At 39.3% G+C, this 21,117-nt stretch overlaps 1 protein-coding gene across 8 annotated transcripts in view; it reads left to right on the top strand.

The window, feature by feature from the left end:
• EBF1 (EBF transcription factor 1) overlaps positions 1-21,117 on the top strand; it is a 386,228-nt gene that overhangs the window by 351,266 nt on the left and 13,845 nt on the right. For all 8 annotated transcript variants that reach the window (XM_079968255.1, XM_079968251.1, XM_079968254.1 and 5 more), the window contains exons 12-14: positions 12,391-12,456; positions 14,530-14,707; positions 16,668-16,847. In XM_079968255.1, the coding sequence (XP_079824381.1) occupies positions 12,391-12,456; positions 14,530-14,707; positions 16,668-16,847 (424 nt within the window). The remainder of the gene's footprint in view (positions 1-12,390; positions 12,457-14,529; positions 14,708-16,667; positions 16,848-21,117) is intronic.

The raw sequence follows: 21,117 nt of genomic DNA, 5'->3' as shown, positions 1-21,117 counted from the left end.
TTTCTGAATATTGTAATTACCTGGTTTGGAATATGAATTGGTTCGGTCCCTAGTGCTTGGCTGTATTACAAACAGAGTGCCAATTCTCTGCGAAGATCTTCCCCAGCTCAGAATGCCAAATAAGATTCTGGGTATACTTAGAATACACCATACGCCCAAAGTCAACTACCTTGTAGGTTCATGCACAGACATGCACTTACAAAGCATTACTTTTAGTGAGACTTGACTTTCATTGACTGGATAACCCAACCAAGCAGCCTTTCTTGTTTCTTGTCCCCTTCCCCATCTAGATCTAAAACCCTCTCTCATTACTGGTTGGTTTGTGGGAAGGGGGTGTAAATTCCTAGATGGTTTTTCAGTATAACAGATGCTGTACAATGGATAAAGGCTGGTGAAACCAAACTACAGTTCCTAGAAAATAACTACCAAACTTTTAGAAGACATCTGAAGGCATCCCTGTTTAGGGAAGCTTTTAATGTTTAATAGGTTATTGTATTTTAGTGTTTTATTGCAAGCTGCCCAGAGTGGCTGGGGAAACCCAGCCAGATGGGCGGGGTATAAATAATTTATTATTATTATTATTAGTTCACACCAATCATTTATTATCTTTCTCATAAGCAATATGCAAAGGTGGCTAATATTCATTTTGACATATTATCCAGGGACTTGCATCTTGAGTCTTTTATGTATAAGGGTCAATGTATAAGATTAGTTTAGGTGACATAAGATGTAAGGATGGGAAAGAAAGCATTCCCCAAGAATTCTATCAAAAAGTTGGGAAAGACCTAGCCCAATTCAAATTGAGATTGGTCACTTTTTCCCATCTCTAATAATCGATTCAAGCCTCGGTAAACCAGATATGATTGTTTCAAATGTTTTAGCTACTGGTATCCTTCATTCTTAGAAGTCACCCTTTAGGGCAGGGCTGGGGAACTGTTTTGGCCCAGCAGGTCACATCTTTACCTTCCCACCCATGACAGGTGGATGGGATCACCCACTGCTCAATCATCTGATGTAATAATGATGCCCTGTGCCTCACATTTGTTGAAGTGCAAATGCCTGACAACCAGCTGGTTGTCAGGTGTTTCGGAAGTGCTGCTCCTTATAGCCAAACCCCATCCTTACTGGCCCCACACCTGGCACCATATACAACATCAAATGCAGGGCAGGTGGTCACAGCTTGGCTGAAATGACCCGGTGGGCCAAATGGAGATGCCTAACGGGGCAAATTTGGCTTGTGAGCTAGAGGATCCCAACCTGTGCTTTAGTGACATCCTGTCACTGTCCCTGAACTAGCATCCTTTTCTCAAAACTACTGCATTCTTCTACTGTCTATTAATTAGTTATTCTGGAATTGTCAACGTCAACAGAGGTTTCTTGAGATAGGTATACCCAAACCTAAAGGGTTTCTACAGGCTCCATCTTGTCATTTGTTGAGTGAGATTGATGTTTTGAAATCCCTTAATGTTGGCGCTTTAGGATAGCCACATATAGCTTCATTGTTGCCTGCTTAAGCCTGAAATCCCAAGAGATACTGTATGTTGCTTTCCCAAATGAAACACAGCTATTGCACAGTTCACTAAGCTGGGCATAAAGAGATCTTCATGCTTACCATTTTGATGTCATAATAACATGGAGGAAAGAGTATACGGCAATGGTCCTAATTCCTTCCTAAGAAACACAGGGTCTGTTTTTAATGTCTGACACATGAAAGCTGAACCAGTTTGGTCAAATGAGTGTAGTCCTGTTTCTTTCGTAAGGGTTCCTATGGAGGGCCACTTTGTGATCCATCGCTATAAAGTCAGCTATCCCAGCCCAGCTACTTGGAGGTTGCTCAGTGGAACTTGCAGCTCTTAAAACTGTTCTACTGCTTAAGGTAAAGGCACCCCTGACCATTAGGTCCAGTCATGACCGACTCTGGGGTTGCGGCGCTCATCTCACTTTATTGGCCGAGGGAGCTGGCATACAGCTTCCAGGTCATGTGGCCAGCATGACAAAGCCACTTCTGGAGAACCAGAGCAGCGCATGGAAATGCCGTTTACCTTCCCGCTGGAGCAGTACCTATTTATCTACTTGCACTTCGTGCTTTCGAACTGCTAGGTTGGCAGGAGCAGGGACTGAGCAACAGGAGCTCACCCCATCACGGGGATTCGAACCGCCAACCTTCTGATCAGCAAGTCCTAGGCTCTGTGGTTTAACCCGCAGTGCTACCCGCGTCCCTACTGCTTATGGAACAGTGCTACTGCTTATGGAACAGTGCTACTGCTTATGGAACAGTAATTGAGGCACCATGGGTAAAAATTACCTGGTGTAATAGGCAGTGAATAATTTGCACTCAATATGATTTGAACTCAAATCATTCATTTCTTACCACTTGGACTAATTTATTTGTTGACCTAATATCCATAGCTCTTCAGTAGTATTAACGGCAACTCAGACAAAATCTCATGTCTTCATTTTACTTCCATTGATTTTTTTTTTCATTAAGGCAATAACCAGCTCCCCCCACTCTTTTTTCTGTTTTAAAAGTCAATCATTTTGCTTACAATGATATAAATCGTTTAGACAGTAACATCCTCTGAGTACCTCTGCAAGAAAACTCAAGACTGCCTTTTAGAACAAAGATCTATGCACTCTGCCTTTGCCTAGGCGGTAACCATATTCATGATTTGTAGCTGATGGATTAAGATACTGTACTTGTATGGGATAGATCTGGCTCATACAATATGAGTGTGCAATGCAATTTGTTTTTGTTTGCTTAAAGAAACACATTTCAGTATGTCACGGTTTTGATTTTCCACCCTGACGGTCTTGTATATTGCCCAGGGAATCTTAAACTGTGCCTGGTAGCTGATCAAATTTCCATCCAGCTGTTTGTTTTTATTTATTCATTTAAAAATGAAGAGCAAGGAGCAATGAAAATATTGTCAGTGTTTTTGTGACCAGTGTTGAGGATAAAATAAACAATCCAGGCCCTCCACATTTCCCTCCCCTACCCCTAAATGTTATTAATATATGCTTAGGAAGAATGGTTGTATCTGTCATCACTGAGGCCAGGCAGAACAATAATATTAAATGTAGTGATAGTTATCAGAATGCTGGAGGGGCTAATATCAAGTACTTTATGCCCCCGATATTTTTGAGGAAATGTTGTTTATCGGTTTGGCTTAGACATCTGCTTCGTGAAATTAGTTACTGCCAGATTTTTAGGGCCACTTAGATTGTTCAAAAATTAATCTTGTCGTTCTCCTGCTGATAATAAGAAAGAAAGTTGATGAAGTGCTTTAACAACATAAGGCAGGGAGCACTCCAGTAAAATAGGTCTGCTTGAGCTGAAGCCTCTCTGTGCAATAAAATACTATTAAGTCCTTTGAACACAGAGTTATAAAACATAATTGTTACACATTTGGCATTTTATGCTTCCCTAGAAATTACCACTTGGTATCTAGATGTAAGCTGTGCTCTTTCTTTTCATTTCAATTGGGTCTAAAGTGGTCCTTTATTGTAATGAGAATGCCCCTTCCTAGAGACTTTTTTAAAAAATTATGCCTATGATAAAATGTAAGCGAATGTACTCATTTGTAGGGGTTATGACATAGCAGGTTTTTTTTAACACTCTAATATGAAAACCTCCCAACATTATTTCAGTCTTTGCTTCATTCAGTCTGGACAAGATGTAGCCAAATATCACCAGAGGTCATCCTATCACAGCCTTTTTACCTTGCCACTTTCATTTGTCCCATTAAAAACCAGCCATTTTGCAGAATCTAACAAGTCTCTTTTCTTATCTGAGATTTATATCTCAGAAGATATTCTTGATTGGTTTTTTTAAAAAACCTGTTTAATCTGCATTCTATTCTTATTATAGTTTTTAACCCAAAAGGGTTTTATGAGTTAATGCAGAAAGAGCTGGTAAATATTAGACAGCCCTGTTCAAAAAAGTTGATTTAGAACTATTTGTATTCAGCCCAGCTAAATTCAAGCACCACCTGTAGGCAGTGAAGTCTTCCTCCCATCCTTCCTGCAACTTGAGTGTCCAAGGCAGCAAAAGGATATGTATATACCTATCTAACCCTCCTGTTTGTCATGCAAGGTACTCATGCTCCAAAATCAGGGACTGCTGGCCTGATCCACCCCCAACCTTGATGCAGATAGTGTGAGGGAGGGAGTCCACAGAGAAAAACTGCAATGTAAGGGCATCTCCAATACACTGCAATTGTCAGGGATGCTGAGACTAGGCCAGACATCCTTACCTACTGGAACAGCTCTGATTCCCCAGCACTGATTGCCATCTTGCTGAAAGTATAAATGATGCATGGGGAAGAGCTGCTTGCTCCTGGCCCCTTTTCTTATGCTTCAAAGACTGCCTTTGCCAAAGCAAAACGTTTTGGAAGACGCAATGGACTTAAATCCTATTACTGTTCAGCATTTACAGCATAAAACTATGTGCATGAGATTTTTCTCCCCTCTGCTATAGCATTATCACCTTTGTGATCAAGAGAGATCTTTCTCATTGATTCACAGTATATTCATGGCTTGATGCCTGCATGCATTTACCCTTCAAAGATTTTGCTGTCTCATATAGGCTTACTATATTTTATTTATAAGCTTGGTTCAATGTGGAGCAGGTGGCAAGGTCATGCCTGAGTGTTTTTGTTAGTGCCTTAGGCATAGGCTGTGATCTTCAGTTTGGATGAAGGCTGTGGAGACCATTACAGCTTGGAGAGACCTTAGTCCTCCTTCGTTAAGTGAGTCTTGCATACTAGAATACATCTTTATACTTGATGGGTGAAAGGGGGGAAAAACCAAGCTAGCTTAATATTATTATTTTGCCTTCACTTGGCAACAGGCTAGCTTACTCAGCTGTGGGATCAGATACTGATGCCCAGATGGGAATATTCACGCGGCCATTTATTTCATTTTCCTGATGTTTCCCTGACTTTTAATTTCCACTTAATCTTTAAGCTTTCACATGACATTAATGCCACTTCTGGAAATATTGCAGAATGTAGTGCAAATTTAGTGCTCATTTCAATGTTATTTACTTCCAGAAAAAAAGTCTGTTTGTAAATAACATGGAAGAAGAGGCTACATAATAGGAAGAAGAAGGAAGCTTAAGTACCTAGCAAACTCAGAATTCAGTTTGCTGAATGGACTTTGGCTCCCAGTAAATCATTCTAGATAATTATCCCAAATCCGAATGTGTCAGCATTCTGTCCTTTTACCCAAACTACCTTAGCAGCCAGATCTAATAAATAAATAAATCCAATGGTCAATCTATGAGGCAATAGTTAATATCCAAGATTATATCCAGTCTGAAATTCATATTGAGACAACATGGGGTGACAATTTTTTCCTTTTGTGGTGCCCAGCTTTATGGCAAAGCACGAATGTTCATGTTTTTTGAGTGCTTGCTAAAGACCTAACTAGCTATCTGGGTTACTGTTGATATTTTTATTGTTTTTAATATATTGATTTTTTCAGAACTGTATTACCATTGTTCTGCTCCACCCTGGAATTTTTAATGACGATCAATATAGAATTGCTTTAAACAAATAAACAAACAAACAATGGCAATGTGATATCAGGCGCTTCACTGTTTAGCAACTAGGGAATATTATCTTGTTTTTTGTTTTTAATTCTGTCCCCTCATATTCAGTTATGGGTCATGAATATGTTTTTGTCACATTTTACTGTTTGTTGGGTTTTTGCTTCCCTCATGATGGAAATATTTGTTCATTCTTTCATGTTGCATTTCACTACTGCTGACTCAACATTTTCTTTCTCAAATGGCACATTTCCGCAACCCTGCATTTTTAATTTTTTAAAAAAACCTTCTGCTTGTTTGCTAATCATATTACCATAACAAGTAGTTAGGCCAAGGTTTCCCAAACTTGGGTCTCCAGCTGTTTTTGGACTACAATTCCCACCATCCCTGACTTCTGGTTCTGCTAGCTAGGGATGATGGGAGTTGTAGTCCAAAAACAACTGGAAACCTGAGTTTGAGAAACCTTGAGTTAGGCCTGCAGTGCTGCTTCCTATTAGGCCAGTCACCACTATATGAGTTTTTCATCATATTATGCAAATATTTCAGGCTGTGCATGTGAATTGTTCTTCCATGGGCACCAGCATCCAAGACCATCATTTACTTCAAAGGAGGGAAACAGTGAGAGGGTAATGCTAGTGATTCCCTCATTTCCTGTCATGGAAGAAGAAGAGTGTCCATTCCTTTATGAATATAGTGGGTGAGCCCATGCCCTTTCTTCAAAGGATATAATTTTAAAGTCTATTTTAATATATTTCAAAAGTTAATTTGAGTTGGTATATCGATTTTGAACGTTTCCTGAAAAACAATGCTTACCCAACCCTAACAATGAAAAACACTGACATGGAACAAACATATTTATGTCTTAATATGTAAAAGGAGTTAAAATTTTGCAGCCTAATCCTTGCCATCTTTTTACTTGTGTTAATCCCACTAATGAGTTCTATGAAACTGATTTACAAATAAATGTTTATGGGTTGGCAGTCTAAGTATTATTATACTTTTAAATTAAAATTTCCAAAGCTCTCTCCCCTGCCAAAAAAAGAAAGAAACCACCCTCCAGAGGCTATATTTAGAATATAACTGGGCATTTGTTTGCCTTACCCATGAAACAAGAAACTAGGAGTCAGAGTCCATCAGCTAAAGATGGAAGCATGAAAACTTTGAATGACACCATCTTCATTAAGCTCTTCTACAAGATGAATGATTTCTCTCAGTTTCTTATCTTTGTCACAGTGCTGAGCTAATAGAGCATTAGAAGATGATATGATATCTAGACAACCCATTATAAATACCTCATGATTTGCTAGAGAATCTCTATAAGTATACTAGTGCTTTAGGTGAGTGATAAGCTTTATATATAGCGGACAGCTCTTTCATGAAAAGGAAGAAAAAACATGCTACCTGTAACTACCGGTAATTGCTTGAAATTTCTTGGCATCAGGTAAATTCAGGGTCCACATGCACAATTACTTTCTACCCATTTTAACATATGAAACCAGAGATCAATGAGAATATTGTAGCATTTCTTCCCAAGAAGGAGCACAAAATATAGTTATCATGGTGAAGCTTGACCCCAGTGAACCATATATGGCAAATGGTTTTCATTCTCGGGGAAATGGCTCAGCCAACAAAGCACTGGGCACTTATATAGGAGATTATAATTCATTTTAAAGCAAGTTTCATGCTTTAATGGATTCCTCTGTGGTGCAATCCACATCAAAAGCCAACAAATAAACTTTGGCTATTGCTATAGAAACCCTTAGGTAGGTGGGGGGGGGGGGGGGTTCTACGAATTTAACTCTAAAGTCTCCTCAGTATCCCGACCAGCCCTTGATGGTGTTGGGACAGAACTATGAAGGAATTGGGTGGAAGTAGCTGTAGCTGATAGTTAGTATCTGACCAGAGAGCTACAAAGTTAGCCCTGCTGAGGCATTGTGGACAGATCCAAATGGGAGGCAACACCTGGAGGGAATGACACAAAAAGGAAGGTTACTACTTTGGGTTTGCCATGATGGTGAGGGCTCCTCAGCCCCTTCAAGTTGCGTTATTTTTCTGTAAGTGTGTCTGTTTGGGTGGGTTACAAATGTCTCTGATCACTCCTTGGTGAAAGGAAGGAGTACCAGAAATAAATAAAAATTAATAACCTGTAATCCAAACATTTATAAACACAACAGTGCTACTATAAATATAGCAATCTAGAGTCTCTTCAATATTCTTTCAAAGAGGGCACGCTGAACACAGAAATAAATACCCAGTACCAAGAGCAAATCCTCAGCCACATATCATTCCTCTTCTTGCTCTCAACATTGTGTTTCTACCCTTGCTGGTGCTGGGGAACTATGGTGCATTAACTGACAGCTTGGGCCTATAACCAATTTATGAACAATCTTAGTAAATAAACTCCATGCCAAAAGCCTTTTCCTTTCTGTGGAATTTTCCTTGTTGCTGGTTGAGTTTACTGAGAAATGTGGCCCCTGCAGGTAATAACATGAAAGCAGCTCCAGCACTGCCCATGACCTGTGGTCCTCTTACTCTCTGAGGAGGGCTAATAGTTTCATTCATTCATTCATTTATTTATCAGGAACATTATAATCTGCCCTTCGCACAAAGGTCCCTGGGCAGCAAATACATTAGAACCAAAATTAACAATATAAAACATGCAAAATGCAGCAACAACAATATAATTCACAATAAAATCAGAGAACAATAAGATCACTAAGCAGTGGCAAAAACAAACCATACTCAGTGTACCTCACCCCTTTCCCCAAACCTGGACAAAGAGGTGTGTCTTCATCTTCCAACAAAAAGGAAAAAAAATGTTGAGATGAGACACACCTAAGAGGGAAGGTCAGTCCATTGATGTGGGGCTACTTCAGAGAAAGTCTTCCAATGGAACCGCACCCCACAGAGCTAACCCACCTTCTTTCCCCCCAAGTGCAGGGGGAAAACCCTGATAGCCCACCATCATAAAGTGAGAACAACATGGCTTACACTCTTGAGTCTCCTGACCATCTGCTCAAACAGATTTTGCAAACCATTGAAGTGGCACATTTATCCCACTTTCATCTCTGTCCAGATTTTACAGGGTTTGTTCCTAGCACTTCAACATTTCGCGAAATCTGAGCAGATGATAGAGAGACAAAAGAAATGAGTGTAGACACTACGGGATGATGCCTGTATCACATTTATTTAAAAAACTGTTACATAATTCCAGTCTTAATTATTTGTCATGAAGACAAACAGTATAACCCTATACATGGCCATTCAAATGTCAGTTATGCTGTGTTCATTAGAACCTATCCCCTGATAAGTATGTAAAGAATTATAGCATAGATAATTTTAAACCCAGAAGCACTAAATGAAAAAGGACATAGACAGGTTCCTTAGTCCTGTGGACTTGGCTAGGAGAGAAATGGAAAACCATCACTCAGAATCACATCCTGTGTCATAGGATTTTTCAGTGAAAAAAATGGTTGAATGGCTTTTGAAAATGAAATATACTTTCTTAACATTTTTAATGCACTTTACTGTCTTGATTTTTTCATCCAAGACTATAGTATTAAACAGCATATTATTAATTTAGTTGAATTGCACCTATGTATGTTTAAGGACAAGGGTTATGGGTTTGAAAAAATGTTTTCTATGTAACTTTGCCTCTCTGTCTGTGCACACTTTCAGTGGCGCAAGATCGCTTCAATTTTCAAAGGCATAGATCTTTTTATATTAGCTATCTTTCTTATAATACCATTTACAAATTTAATCAGTGCATTTTAATATTCCATAGACTTTAAGTGCAATATACAATAAATAGCCAGGCTTCATCTTAAACATGCTTTAGCCCTTAAATTGTTAAAGCTGCAGTGCCCTTTCAATCTACTTACATAATGTCATAAAATATACATTTCAAGGTAAATGAAGTCAGCTACTTCAATTTAGTCTCTCAAACTGGTAGTAAATGAGAGGTTAACACTATGGTGCCAAACCCATTATTGAGTAAATTTAGCACCTTGGACAGCTCTGTAAAATCTTTATTGCTTTCCTGACCTGCTCGTCATGTTCTGTCTATGTGTTCAGTGGCTCTCAGCTCTGATTGAAAGGCAATATATTAGATCCCGAACACAAACACGCTCGGGGGCTGGTTCACTGGGAGCGTAATGACATGGAGGTGAGAACAATTTTCTGGTTACCGCAATTCAAGCACCTTGCAAGGTCTGTTGCAGTAACTTATAGAAGACTTTTAGGGGCTGCTTTTCATTTGAAGCAATGACACTATTAGCTATGGTAGATGAATGGGAACTGATTTTTTTTTAAAAAAAGAAGATTATTATTGTGTGTTTTATTAAAGACTAATCTGAATATAGATGCTATGATCCTCTTTAGAGTAAAAGCTTAGAATTATCTGACAAAGGAGTTTTTGTGCAACATCTGCATTCCTAACCTAAAAGTGTCAGCCACGAAAAAGGTTTTATTATGTAGAAATATTGTTTAAGAAAGCAAAAAAAAAGCAAAACCCTTGTACAGGCAATTGCTTGTTTCAAAAGAAAGAAATCACAAACACCGAATAGCTCTAAATTATAACAGCACTTACTGAATGTACTCCAGTAATAAACTACATGGAAAACCATGGCTATTTTTATTTTTTTTATTTGCACTGTCGTTTACTATAAGTTACTTATTTATTCCTTAAGAGTGAGAGCTTAAGATTTCTGCATAATTAAAAAAAAAAATTCTGAATAATTATATTAAAGCAGTGGTCTACAAGCAACTTTCCCATGAAGAGTTCTACTCACGTGAATTTAACTGCTCCAATATTAAATAGAAAATGGACTGCAGCCTGTATCATTGCTCAGACTCGAAGCAAAATGATCTTTTGTTTCAGAATTGATGCTAACAGAGAAGGGATAATTACTTCAATGACAATGGTTAAAAATGAGTATGCAAGTACATGTTAAAGTAATATTACTACAACTGTTGTTCAAGCCTAAACATAGCTGACTTTGATTTCACCAAAACAATTTTACTTTTTTTGAAGTTGTGGTGCCAGAACAAGATGTTTTAGTTTACTGGAAACTGGGTGGTGGGAGGGAGTCAAATCTGACAAGCAGCTCTTCCCTCTATAGAGTTTTAATCTTTTACAAGGCAGGCAAGGCTTACTGACAATCTAAGTGGCTCAGCTAAAACAGCATGGCCTGATTCCATATGGGTATCGTGTGCATTCCCTTCATAGCCTTTTAAATTATTTAGTGCTTTGGTCAAGCAGCACAGAAAAGGACAAAGCCTGTAGCCAGTGATCTCTTCAGAAATAGTTTCAAATGTATTGATTCAGAAGCCATCAATTATATAATGCACCTGGCTGCATGTGTGAAAAAATAATTGAAAAGTGCATTCTGAAGGAGAAGCTGTGCAATGGTTTTAAGGAATGATAAATGTTTACTGGGGGTGCAAAATGCACAAACACACTCTCGTCTCATTTTTAAACTTAGGACATCATGTATGTCATAAGTAGCTACTGCAGTATGACAACTATTTTATCATATATTGTAGAGAATTTTAAATTGAAAAAATGCTAATATGCATCTAAAAGCTTGTCATCTGAAGAGTTGTTCAAGGATTTTGAAGAGGTTATGGTGACAGCAAAATGAATGCAATTATATCTCTATTTTCTGATCAGAGACTATAGTATATGAAAATTGAGCATTACTGCTTCTTTTGGTTGGAAAATCTACCTAGTGTATAAAACATTCTCAGTTAAACTTTTCAACTTTACTCAAAAGTCAGTAGGAAAATGTTGCATCTAGTTTTTTAAGACACCCGCAGAAATATATATGGCTTCAGCTTTGCTGTTCTTTTATACTGTAGTATATAGAGAAATCGAATCGTATGAAAAAAAAAGTTCCCTGATCAGTTTTTTTATTGAGCCGGTAGAAACCTGCTGTGCATTAGAGGGCAATGTAGAAAGATATTTTATGCTCTGTAGTTTGCAAATGTATTTTATTGTTTCCACTTTTGCCCTCCACATTTTTTCATTCTAAAAAAAAGAGCGTTGTGGTATGTAGGTGTCCGTTTTATATATATATTATATATATATATATATATATATATATATATATATATATATATAAAATCTATATATCATTATATATATGGATATATAATATACAAATATGAAGTTACAATGAAAATTAAAGGATTATGCCCCAAATCTAGCCACATCTCCTTATTTGTTCTTAATGTCACTTCTATGAAGAACATTCTTACATGTTTGCAGCATTGCTGTTTGGCTTCAAAGCCCTCCCGCCACTCCTTCCATGGTGCTGCAGCTAGTTTAAATACCTGGTTGTGGCATCTGCACATGACAAAGGAATATGACCCAAAGAAGTTGGATATTACATTGTTATCAGATCAACACATTCCACAGCTATGTAGCTGATCTGATAAGGTCAATCTTTCTGTAATATAAATTAAGAACCAAATAAACAGATTAGAAGGATTCATAACATGCTCTGAACGACATTGATTTCAGCAATCTAACAAATTACTATAGGTCATCCTGCAATAAACCCACCAGTGGACTCACAGTGCAGACAGCAGACAATCGACTGACAATTTTTATTTTGCAGCACAAACAAGTTTCACCTTTAAACTTTATTAAGCTTTTGTGCATGAACTGGATGAACTTGTGATTTAACAACATTCTGAGCTCACTAACAATGGTCGCTTTTAAAGACTCTTGTATACTCAAGTCAAAGCTGAGAGCTAAGAGAATGCTGGGAAATGCTATTTCTACATACAGCTTATTGTACTCTTACAAGCGTGTCTCTTCTCCCCCCTTCTCCTGACAGGAAGTAATACTCAAGAGGGCAGCCGATCTGGTGGAAGCACTCTATGGTATGCCACATAACAACCAGGTAAATGCAGTCCTCATTTAATAGCTCTTTATATTTAGCATGTTGGTACCTATGCTTTAGGGGTAGCCTACTCAGTCATAAATAAATGAGGGAATCAAATGAGCTTGTTTTGTTGGTGTTTATTTATTTTCCTTCCTTTCCTTTTGTTTTTACAAACATTAAAAACTGCATGCACATCACCTTCAGAAACACAAATCTATGTTAGGTAGTGATTTATACCTTTTAGATCTGTAGACTTTAAATAGAATTTAAAAACTTACGCTTTCCAAATATTATATGTTTTGAGATGGTATATCACCTATGCCAAGCAGTTCACATGATGTGTGTAATAAAAATAAGTAAATGAAACTTATGGGGCAATATTATACACATCTTTTGGGAAATAATTACCATGGTCTTTTATTGGGCTTACTCACAGGTAAATGGGATTATGGTTTCCAGAGCTCTTTTCAAGACCTAACCTCAGCAAAGTCTAAAATAATTCTCAGAGGATGACATCCCATTTTCACAGATACCTTTGGGCAAACTCTGTGGATTGAAGACAGATGCTAAAATTCTCTCTTTGCCTTTCAAGGTCTTGCTGTTTGGAACTTTGAGATGCAGTTATGTTCAGAAGTGATTTGCTGCACTGTGCAGAAGTGGACCTGCCCATGTAGACAACAAATAAGGGGTGATCATTAAGGGACAGAAGGAGGAAAGTGATCCTTCCTAGCATAGGAAGCCTTCAAAACCAGGAAGCTACTTTTCCTCTGTCACAGCCAGGGCTTTGCATTGACTTGCTTTTTAGGCACACAGTGTGGGGTGGCATGATTTTAATCCACCACCTTAAGATAGGTAAGATAGGTGTCTGCATATCAGTACAGGAAATGGTGCTCAGTTTGCAACATGATATAGTAATTTAGTATTTAGTATATAAGGACAGCTTGCTTCTTTGCTAAACGGAGGAGGTCTCTGTTCAAGGAAAAACTAGTGGCTGCATTACCCTTCTCAACAGGGAAATTCAGATTTTTGTATGAAATAGTGACATTGAATAGGTCATTTTACATGTGTCTATCATAATACAGGCAATTCCCTGATTGACCGGGGGTTGCATGTCGGCCATCATACTTCAATTGGCCACGTGCAAAATGGTCACTGCTTGTACACTCAGGTGACCCTTTTGTGTGTGGAGGAATATGAAAGTACTTCTTGTAAAATAACATGTGAATTGGCCCAGAAGATATGCTGATTCTCATATAAATCCGAATCAGTGACATCAGATTCCTTACCTACAACTGACTAGTCTAGGAGAAGCCCACTTAGAACTTGTTTTTTGCTTTCTATAACCTATATATTTTTGCATTAAAAATCAGGGCTGGATTGAAAAGTATACATTTTCCCTTGGCAAGGTAAAATACCATCTCAAAAATATATATAATACTTGTGAAGTGTAAGTAGTTAATAAATTCTGTTTAAAGTATTAATGTCAGATAAGAGAGAATTATGACCAAACATAGATTTGTGTTTCTAGAGGTTACTTATTGTGGTTAGTAAGTACATAAAAGCTTCCTTACTCTGAATCATACTATTGGTCCACCTTGCTCAGTTTTGTCTACTCTGAGTAGCAACTGCTATCTGGGATTTCATAAGGGAGCCTCTCTCACTCATCCTTACCTGAAGATGCCAGGCATTGAACCTGGAATCTTTTGCATGCAAAGGATGTGCTCTACCACTATAGACCTATAGGTAACACTATTGCCATATCCATCTTCAGTCTTGAAGCAGTCTCGTTTGGTAGATCATTATTCCCATTTCACTGAGACAGACCCAAAGTTAGAAAGGATTGTTTGTACAACTAATTAAGTCTGGGTGGGATCTTCAAATGAAGGCCACAAATTCACTATCAGCCATATCATCACTTTATCCAAGTGGATTAGAGTTTGACCTATGACTTGTTCAGCCCTCAAGTCAATCCAATCTTGTCCCACTGTTCTGAGGGACGATATGCTGAATCTTGCATTGGTGTAGGCTCCTTAACTGCTCAGTGAATTGCCTCTTAATTACTTTGTTACATCTCTCAACGCTTTCCCCCAGGAAATAATCCTGAAAAGAGCAGCTGATATTGCAGAAGCTCTCTACAGCGTCCCTCGGAATCACAACCAACTCCCAGCGCTCGCCAACACTTCGGTCCACGCAGGAATGATGGGCGTGAACTCCTTTAGTGGTCAGTTAGCAGTCAATGTCTCAGAAGCATCACAGGCCACTAATCAGGGTAAGATGAAGAAGAAATATTTTTAAAAAAAATCTCCAGGCAAAAATGGGTGGATTTTTTTAAAACAAATTGGAAAGCAAAGAGCTTACCAAAGAGCCTCTATATGGCTAAGTAAAAGGCACCCTGCACATTTATTTCACTGAGCATGTCAACATGTTAGCTGGGATGGATGAGAGTTGTCCCCTGGAGGGTAGAAGGTGGGGGAAATTGCATTAGAATAGTACACAGAACAGTTCATGGCCTGCATAACATATAATCTGTTTGCCTAGTGAGATAAAATGCAGTGCTGTTTCATTGGCGTGGAGGGCACTTGATAATTTACATATTTAACGGAGTCATGGTCAGTGAATAAAAAAAAAAATGAAAGTATTTGAGTTAAGCACTCAGTACTAAGGCTGAACATTCTGCACCAAAGTACTTATAGCATGAGTTTACCTTAACATAAACATTCTGGCTCATACCCAGTGTTAGAAACTGAGATATGAAAGCTAGGAGCACATTAAACCTAGGTTATGGGGGCAACAATGGAATGTATAGGCATGCTTTTTTAATAACAAGCACACAAAGTTGAAAATGAATGAAATGCAGCTAAAATATTATGTTCATTTTTCACATGGTCTAGTCCTTCCCTTGCCCACCCTCCTAATATTCTTAAGAGGGGTCTTTTCGCCAGACTTCAGAGAGTAACTGGAAGTGGGGAGGCAGAAAGGTCCTCCTTTCCTTCCACTCTGCAGTTTTAATCTGAAATCTTAGGTGCAGTACTGAGCCCAGAGCTCAGAAACTGCTCACGCTAATGAAATTCCCTGTCGCAAAATGCACCTAGAACGTCCAAAAGCTATATAACCAAGGACATATTGCTATCTCCATGGAAGTATCAGTAGTGATGCAACCAAAATTAATTCCTGAAAACTGACATTCTAGACCTTGTTTAATCACGTTCTGTTTTTAACAAGCAAGGACCGAGCACTTTTCCTTGGCAGAACAATCCTAACTATAGAGGCTGGGTTGGTGTGGAATGGCAGGTACACTGCCACATCTGAAGCCCTGCCAACAAGGGTGGAAGGTGGAGGGTTTTTTTGGGAGGGTGCTGCACCAGCTCCAGCCTGCTGCACCTGAGGGGTTCAGGGATTGGGCCTATGAGCCAAAGCCCCCAGCATTCCACCCCAAAATGCCCTGTTTGGGCGCTTCCCACTGGCTACTGCCACCCATTTCGTTGGCGATCAGACCTCCAACCTTCCTACCATCAGGATTACAGCTGCTGCTGTTAAAATTTCTATACTGCCCTCCACTTGACGATCACAGGGTGGTTTACAATATAAAAATTCAAAAATACATGCCTTAATAACAAACAAAAGCAATACCACCACCACCCCGACATTTAAAAGGCCATAGATTGTTTAATTACCCACAGGCATGGAAGAAGAAGGGCTTTGCCTGGCACCTAATAATATGTACTGAAGGTGCCAGGCAAGCCTCCCTAGGGAGAGGATTCCACAAGCAGGGAGCCACCACAGAAAAGGCCAACTCTTGTGTTGCTGCCCTCCAGACCTCTTGCAGAGGAGGCCCATGAAGAAGGGCCTCAGATGATGACCACAGGGTTCAGGTTGGTTCATATGGGGCAATGCGCTTCTTTTCCTAAGAACTGATCAGAAATTGTTAACAGGCTGTTAAGAGTGTGGCTCAGAACCATATAGAGAATGTCGTGATAGAATCCCTCAGGCCAGTAAGTTGTCTCTTTGCCATATCTTTCAGCTATTTGCAACATCTTCTGCGACCCAAAACACTCACACTTATTTAAAAGTTCTCAACACTTCATAAATGATTTGCAGATTGAACTTTCTAAAGCAACCCCCTCTCTTTCCTCAGAATTGCATTTTTGTGGTATGTTCCGAAAGTCTCTCTTGAAAAACAGCTGTTGTGTCTTTCTCTTTTTCGACTTTCCACACACACACAAAAAAAGGTTTTACTCGCAACTCAAGCAGTGTGTCACCTCATGGTTACGTGCCAAGCACTACCCCTCAGCAGACAAACTACAATTCCGTCACGACAAGCATGAATGGCTACGGAAATGCTGGAATGTCCAATTTAGGTGGATCTCCAACCTTCCTGAATGGGTCTGCTGCCAACTCTCCTTATGCCAGTACGTATTTCTGCATCATTTATGCTGATTGTTTTCCTGTGGTGGTTGGTGCCCATAGAAACTTGCAGGGTGGGATTCAGGGAGAAAAATGCCAGGTGGAGCCACTCCCTGAACTGGTTGTAAGAAAGGCAGGCAGGCAGGCATGTGGAGGCTTGCTGATGGCAGATTGGAGGTGGTGGGACAGTGCCCTGTTCACTCCAGTTGAGCAGTTGCTGCTGATAAATGGCCAAGCCTTTTGTAACATCCCTGTTGCCCAAATCCTAAATGCACTTATTAGGGTGCATCTCACTTAATTCCCATTGGATATATTAACTGCAGTCATACAGTCACCCCATAGCAAGAGTTCTTGGAGCAGCTCACAAAGAAATGGGAAGAAATGATTAACTACTAATTTACAGGAAAAACTCAAATTCAGTGAGTCAAAGGACACATGCTTTGATTTGAACTGTAAGGCAGCAACCTGAGGCAGAGCGAGTAAGCCCCACTGATACAGTGAAGCTTACTTCTGAGAAGATGCGCATAGGTTGTGCTATAAGACCCTTGAAGTTCATTGCAGACCTTTAAAGTTTGTTTCACGCTTGTCATTTTTGTTATTTATTTACAAGTGGAAGCAGCTGCATTGGGTTACGTATTTGATGCAGTAAAGTGTCATTAATCTGGATCATTGCTTTCCTTTTCCTGGATAGACTTTGTACTTATGATTTTTGGTTTTATTCTAATTGCTGCTTGAAAAACTCAGGCATAGTTTTGGGGCTCCTAAGAAGCTCCCATCCAAGGGTTGATTAGGTCCTCACCTGCTTATCACGAACAGTGCTAACACATCAGAAGCTGGCTGCCAGGCACCTGGGAAGCACTGTGCAAGGCACTTCCCAAGCTGTGATAGTTGGGTATTTGAGAAGTGCTGTGCAAAGTGTGTTTGCGAGGGGGGAGGTTCATTGGAATTGCCCTAAGAGAGGGTTAAACCTCTCCTCTCCAGACGCTTGTGATTCCAGTGAAAATGCACCCCGCCACCTCCACCCACACCTACTATTACATTTAACAAAGCCCCTGATGTGGCTGCTACCACATGCCTGACGCAATAGGTAGTTTTGCCCCAATACTTTAAAAAAGGATCTTGCCCTTAAGGGCAGTGTTAGAAACTGAGAAATGGCACCTTAAACCTAGGGTATTGGCGCAACAGTGGAATGTATAGGCGTGCTTTTTTAATAACAAGCACACAAAGCTGAAAGCGAATGAAATGCAGCTAAAATATATCTTCATTTTTCACATGGTCTAGCCCTTCCCCTGCCCACCTCCCTAATATTCTTAAGAGGGTCTCTTCTCCAGTCTTCAGAATGTAGCTGGAAGTGGGAAGGCAGAAAAAGGCCCTCCTTTTCTTCCACTTAGGAATTTTAAACTGAAATCTTAGGCAAAGTACTGTGCCCAGAGCTCAGAAACTGCTCGCCCTAAGGAAATTCCGAGTTGAAAAATGCGCCTAGAACAATGGGAGTTTCGAACACTGCTTAAGGGTCTTTAAAGTAAAAAAGAAAAAGAGAGATCTACATGGTTGTCATGTCAGAGCTTAAAATTCTCCACCAGGAATTACTATTTAATTCTGATAGCAGTATAATAACAATGGATGATAATTAAACTCTCTGAACTATTACACTGAATTAATGGGATAGAATTTTTAACCCCTATTCTTTGTTACATGAAAGTGATTTCTGTGATACACTATTTCATAATCACGGACTGATTTGTCTTCTGAAGTGTTTCTTTCTATTGAATAATGTCTTTATATTACTTTTCATTTCACCACCACCATTATTATTACTATTATTATCTTTGAGCGGTTTTTCTTGGTTGATCTTGCTGTCCCATTAATGGCAAATATGTTCAATTGGAAAATGTTTCAATCATGACCTGAGAATTAGAAAGGTGGCATCCTTAATTAAATCAATAAACTAATTGCTGTATAGTAGCAATTCAATTTAGGTGCTTTGATTGCTGCACCTTAACAAGTGCTTGCAGGAACTGAGTGACTCCAGACCAAGATTGTATCTGTCAGACTGTGAAACTTTGAACGTTTAATTTCCATTAATTGATTTCCTCAGTGTTCACAAATATGATATCAGTTTCCTGCACCGAGATTCTGAGAGGGTGATTTTTATCTTCAGAAATGCAAATAAAATAATAATCTCAAGTTCAGCTGATTTAAATTTTCATTCCCCTGCCATTTAATTATTCATAAACCACAATTAAACATAAACAGCTTCTAAATAAGATGGGGTGGGGGGATGAGTAATTTGTCCAGCTAACCAGGTTCTTCACTTTTCTCATAGTACCAGAACCCAAATTTCTGGAGCAACTTGGCATTATCTTTAAGTAAGGAAAGCTGCTCTAAACCAACAACCACAACCACCAAATATATTAATTACCTTTAGATAAAATGCCAACAAGGTTGAAAAAGAAGGCGATTCTTAAAACCAAAGTAGTTGATTTGGCCCAGGTCACACATCACATTAAAAAACAAACTATGGTACATACCACTAAAAAAGTTCTTGCTGCGCTCCTTGATTCCCAGTGCTCCTGAACTGGGCTTGCTGTGACATCTGAAAACATGCTCTTGGTTTGCTTTCCCCAAACAAACCACTAGGAGTGAGCCAGGAACAAACTTTGGCTACTGCTCATGGTTTGCTAGGAGAGAAACAAACCATGAGCTAGGCATGGTCCTCATGACAAACCAGGCTGGATTATTTCCTGGTGGTTCAGCAGCAGCAAGAGCAGGGGATAAGCAAGGCAAGAAGCATGTTAGGCTTTCACGTGAAACCATTGTTTGTTTCCATCTAGAAATTTCAAACATGTACTATCCTACAAGCTAGGAAAAAGCTGTGGCTGACCTTGGTTGCTAACTGCAGCGCTGGATTTAGGGTGGTGTGAGCAGTTCTCCCGCACAGGGCGCCAAGGGGGCACAAAATTGAGAAGATCCATTTGGGGGTGCAAATTTTGGGGGGCAGGGTACTAATTTAATTATTATTAATAACGGAACCAGGAACAAAGCAAATAACTGCCTGCATACTCTATTACCACCAAGGAGCTTTCTGCTGCCACCACCTCACACTCGCACACACAACGCCTCACTCCTGGCCAACATGGCTAAGACATGAAGTGTTGATACTGAAAACTGTTCCCAAACTGTCTGCAACTGCGCCCCCCAAAATTTCATGACTGCGCAGGCAAGTTGACAGAATGAAGAAAATCACAGGTTTTTCTTTATTTGTCATGACCAACAAAAATGGTTGGCAAAAAAAGGAACGTTTTTAGTCTAATCCTATGCATGTTTATTCAAATGGACATTCAGTAGAGCTTAGTCCCAATTAAGTGTGCATATATTTGCAGCTTGGCAGCCAAATTTTGTGCATGTTTTCTTAGAAGTAAATACCACTGAGTTCAGTAGCTTTTAGCCCCAAATGAGAGTGCACATTCGATTGCAACCTGTGTCATGTGATCTATTGGATACTAAAATAATATTGTACCAAAAACAAACAAACAAAACAACAGCCAGTTTTAGTTTTCTTCTTTTAAAAGTAACATTTTCATATATATTTTTTTAAAACAAAGAATATTGGGATTTTGTCTCTTTATTTAGAGACTTCCTCCTACGCATGTAAACACATGGTTCAGTTGCAGGAAAAGCAGAACAAAAATTAAATGAAATAAAGACAAGGGATAAAAGAAACTTTCACAAGTTTGTTTAGCTGAAACAATGGGATGGGACTTTAACTTTTAGGGGTGTTCCTTCCCAGTGTTAGAAACTGAGATATGAAAGCTAGAAGCTAAATGGCACCTTAAACCTAGGTTATGGGCACACTTTTTTACAACAAGAATACAGTGCTGAAATTGCATGAACTGCAGCTAAAATATTATGTTCATTTTTCACATGGTCTAGTCCTTCCCCTGCCCACCCCCTAATATTCTTAAGAGGGTCTCTTCTCCAGCCTTCAGAGAGTAGCTAGAAGTGAGGAGGCAGAAAAAGGTCCTCCTTTCCTTCCACTCTGCAGTTTTAATCTGAAATCTTAGGCTCAGTACTGCGTCCAGAGTTCAGAAACTGCTCGTGCCAATGAAATTCCATTGCAAAATGTGCCTGGAACAATGGGAATTTCGAACACCGTCCTTTCCAAAGTTGCAGAGGATGCAAGGCTGTCACTTATGAAACCTGCTCCCCAAAATTTTCTGTGACTGTAAGATTTTATTGAATTTGCCACTTGGATGCAGCTGTGTGACCACCCGG

Source organism: Podarcis cretensis, assembly GCF_951804945.1.
Source record: "Podarcis cretensis genome assembly, chromosome: 2".
NCBI classification, from domain to species: Eukaryota; Metazoa; Chordata; class Lepidosauria; order Squamata; family Lacertidae; genus Podarcis; species Podarcis cretensis.
The sequence above is the reverse complement of the archived record's forward strand: the minus strand, read 5'-3'. Positions and strand labels throughout refer to the sequence as shown.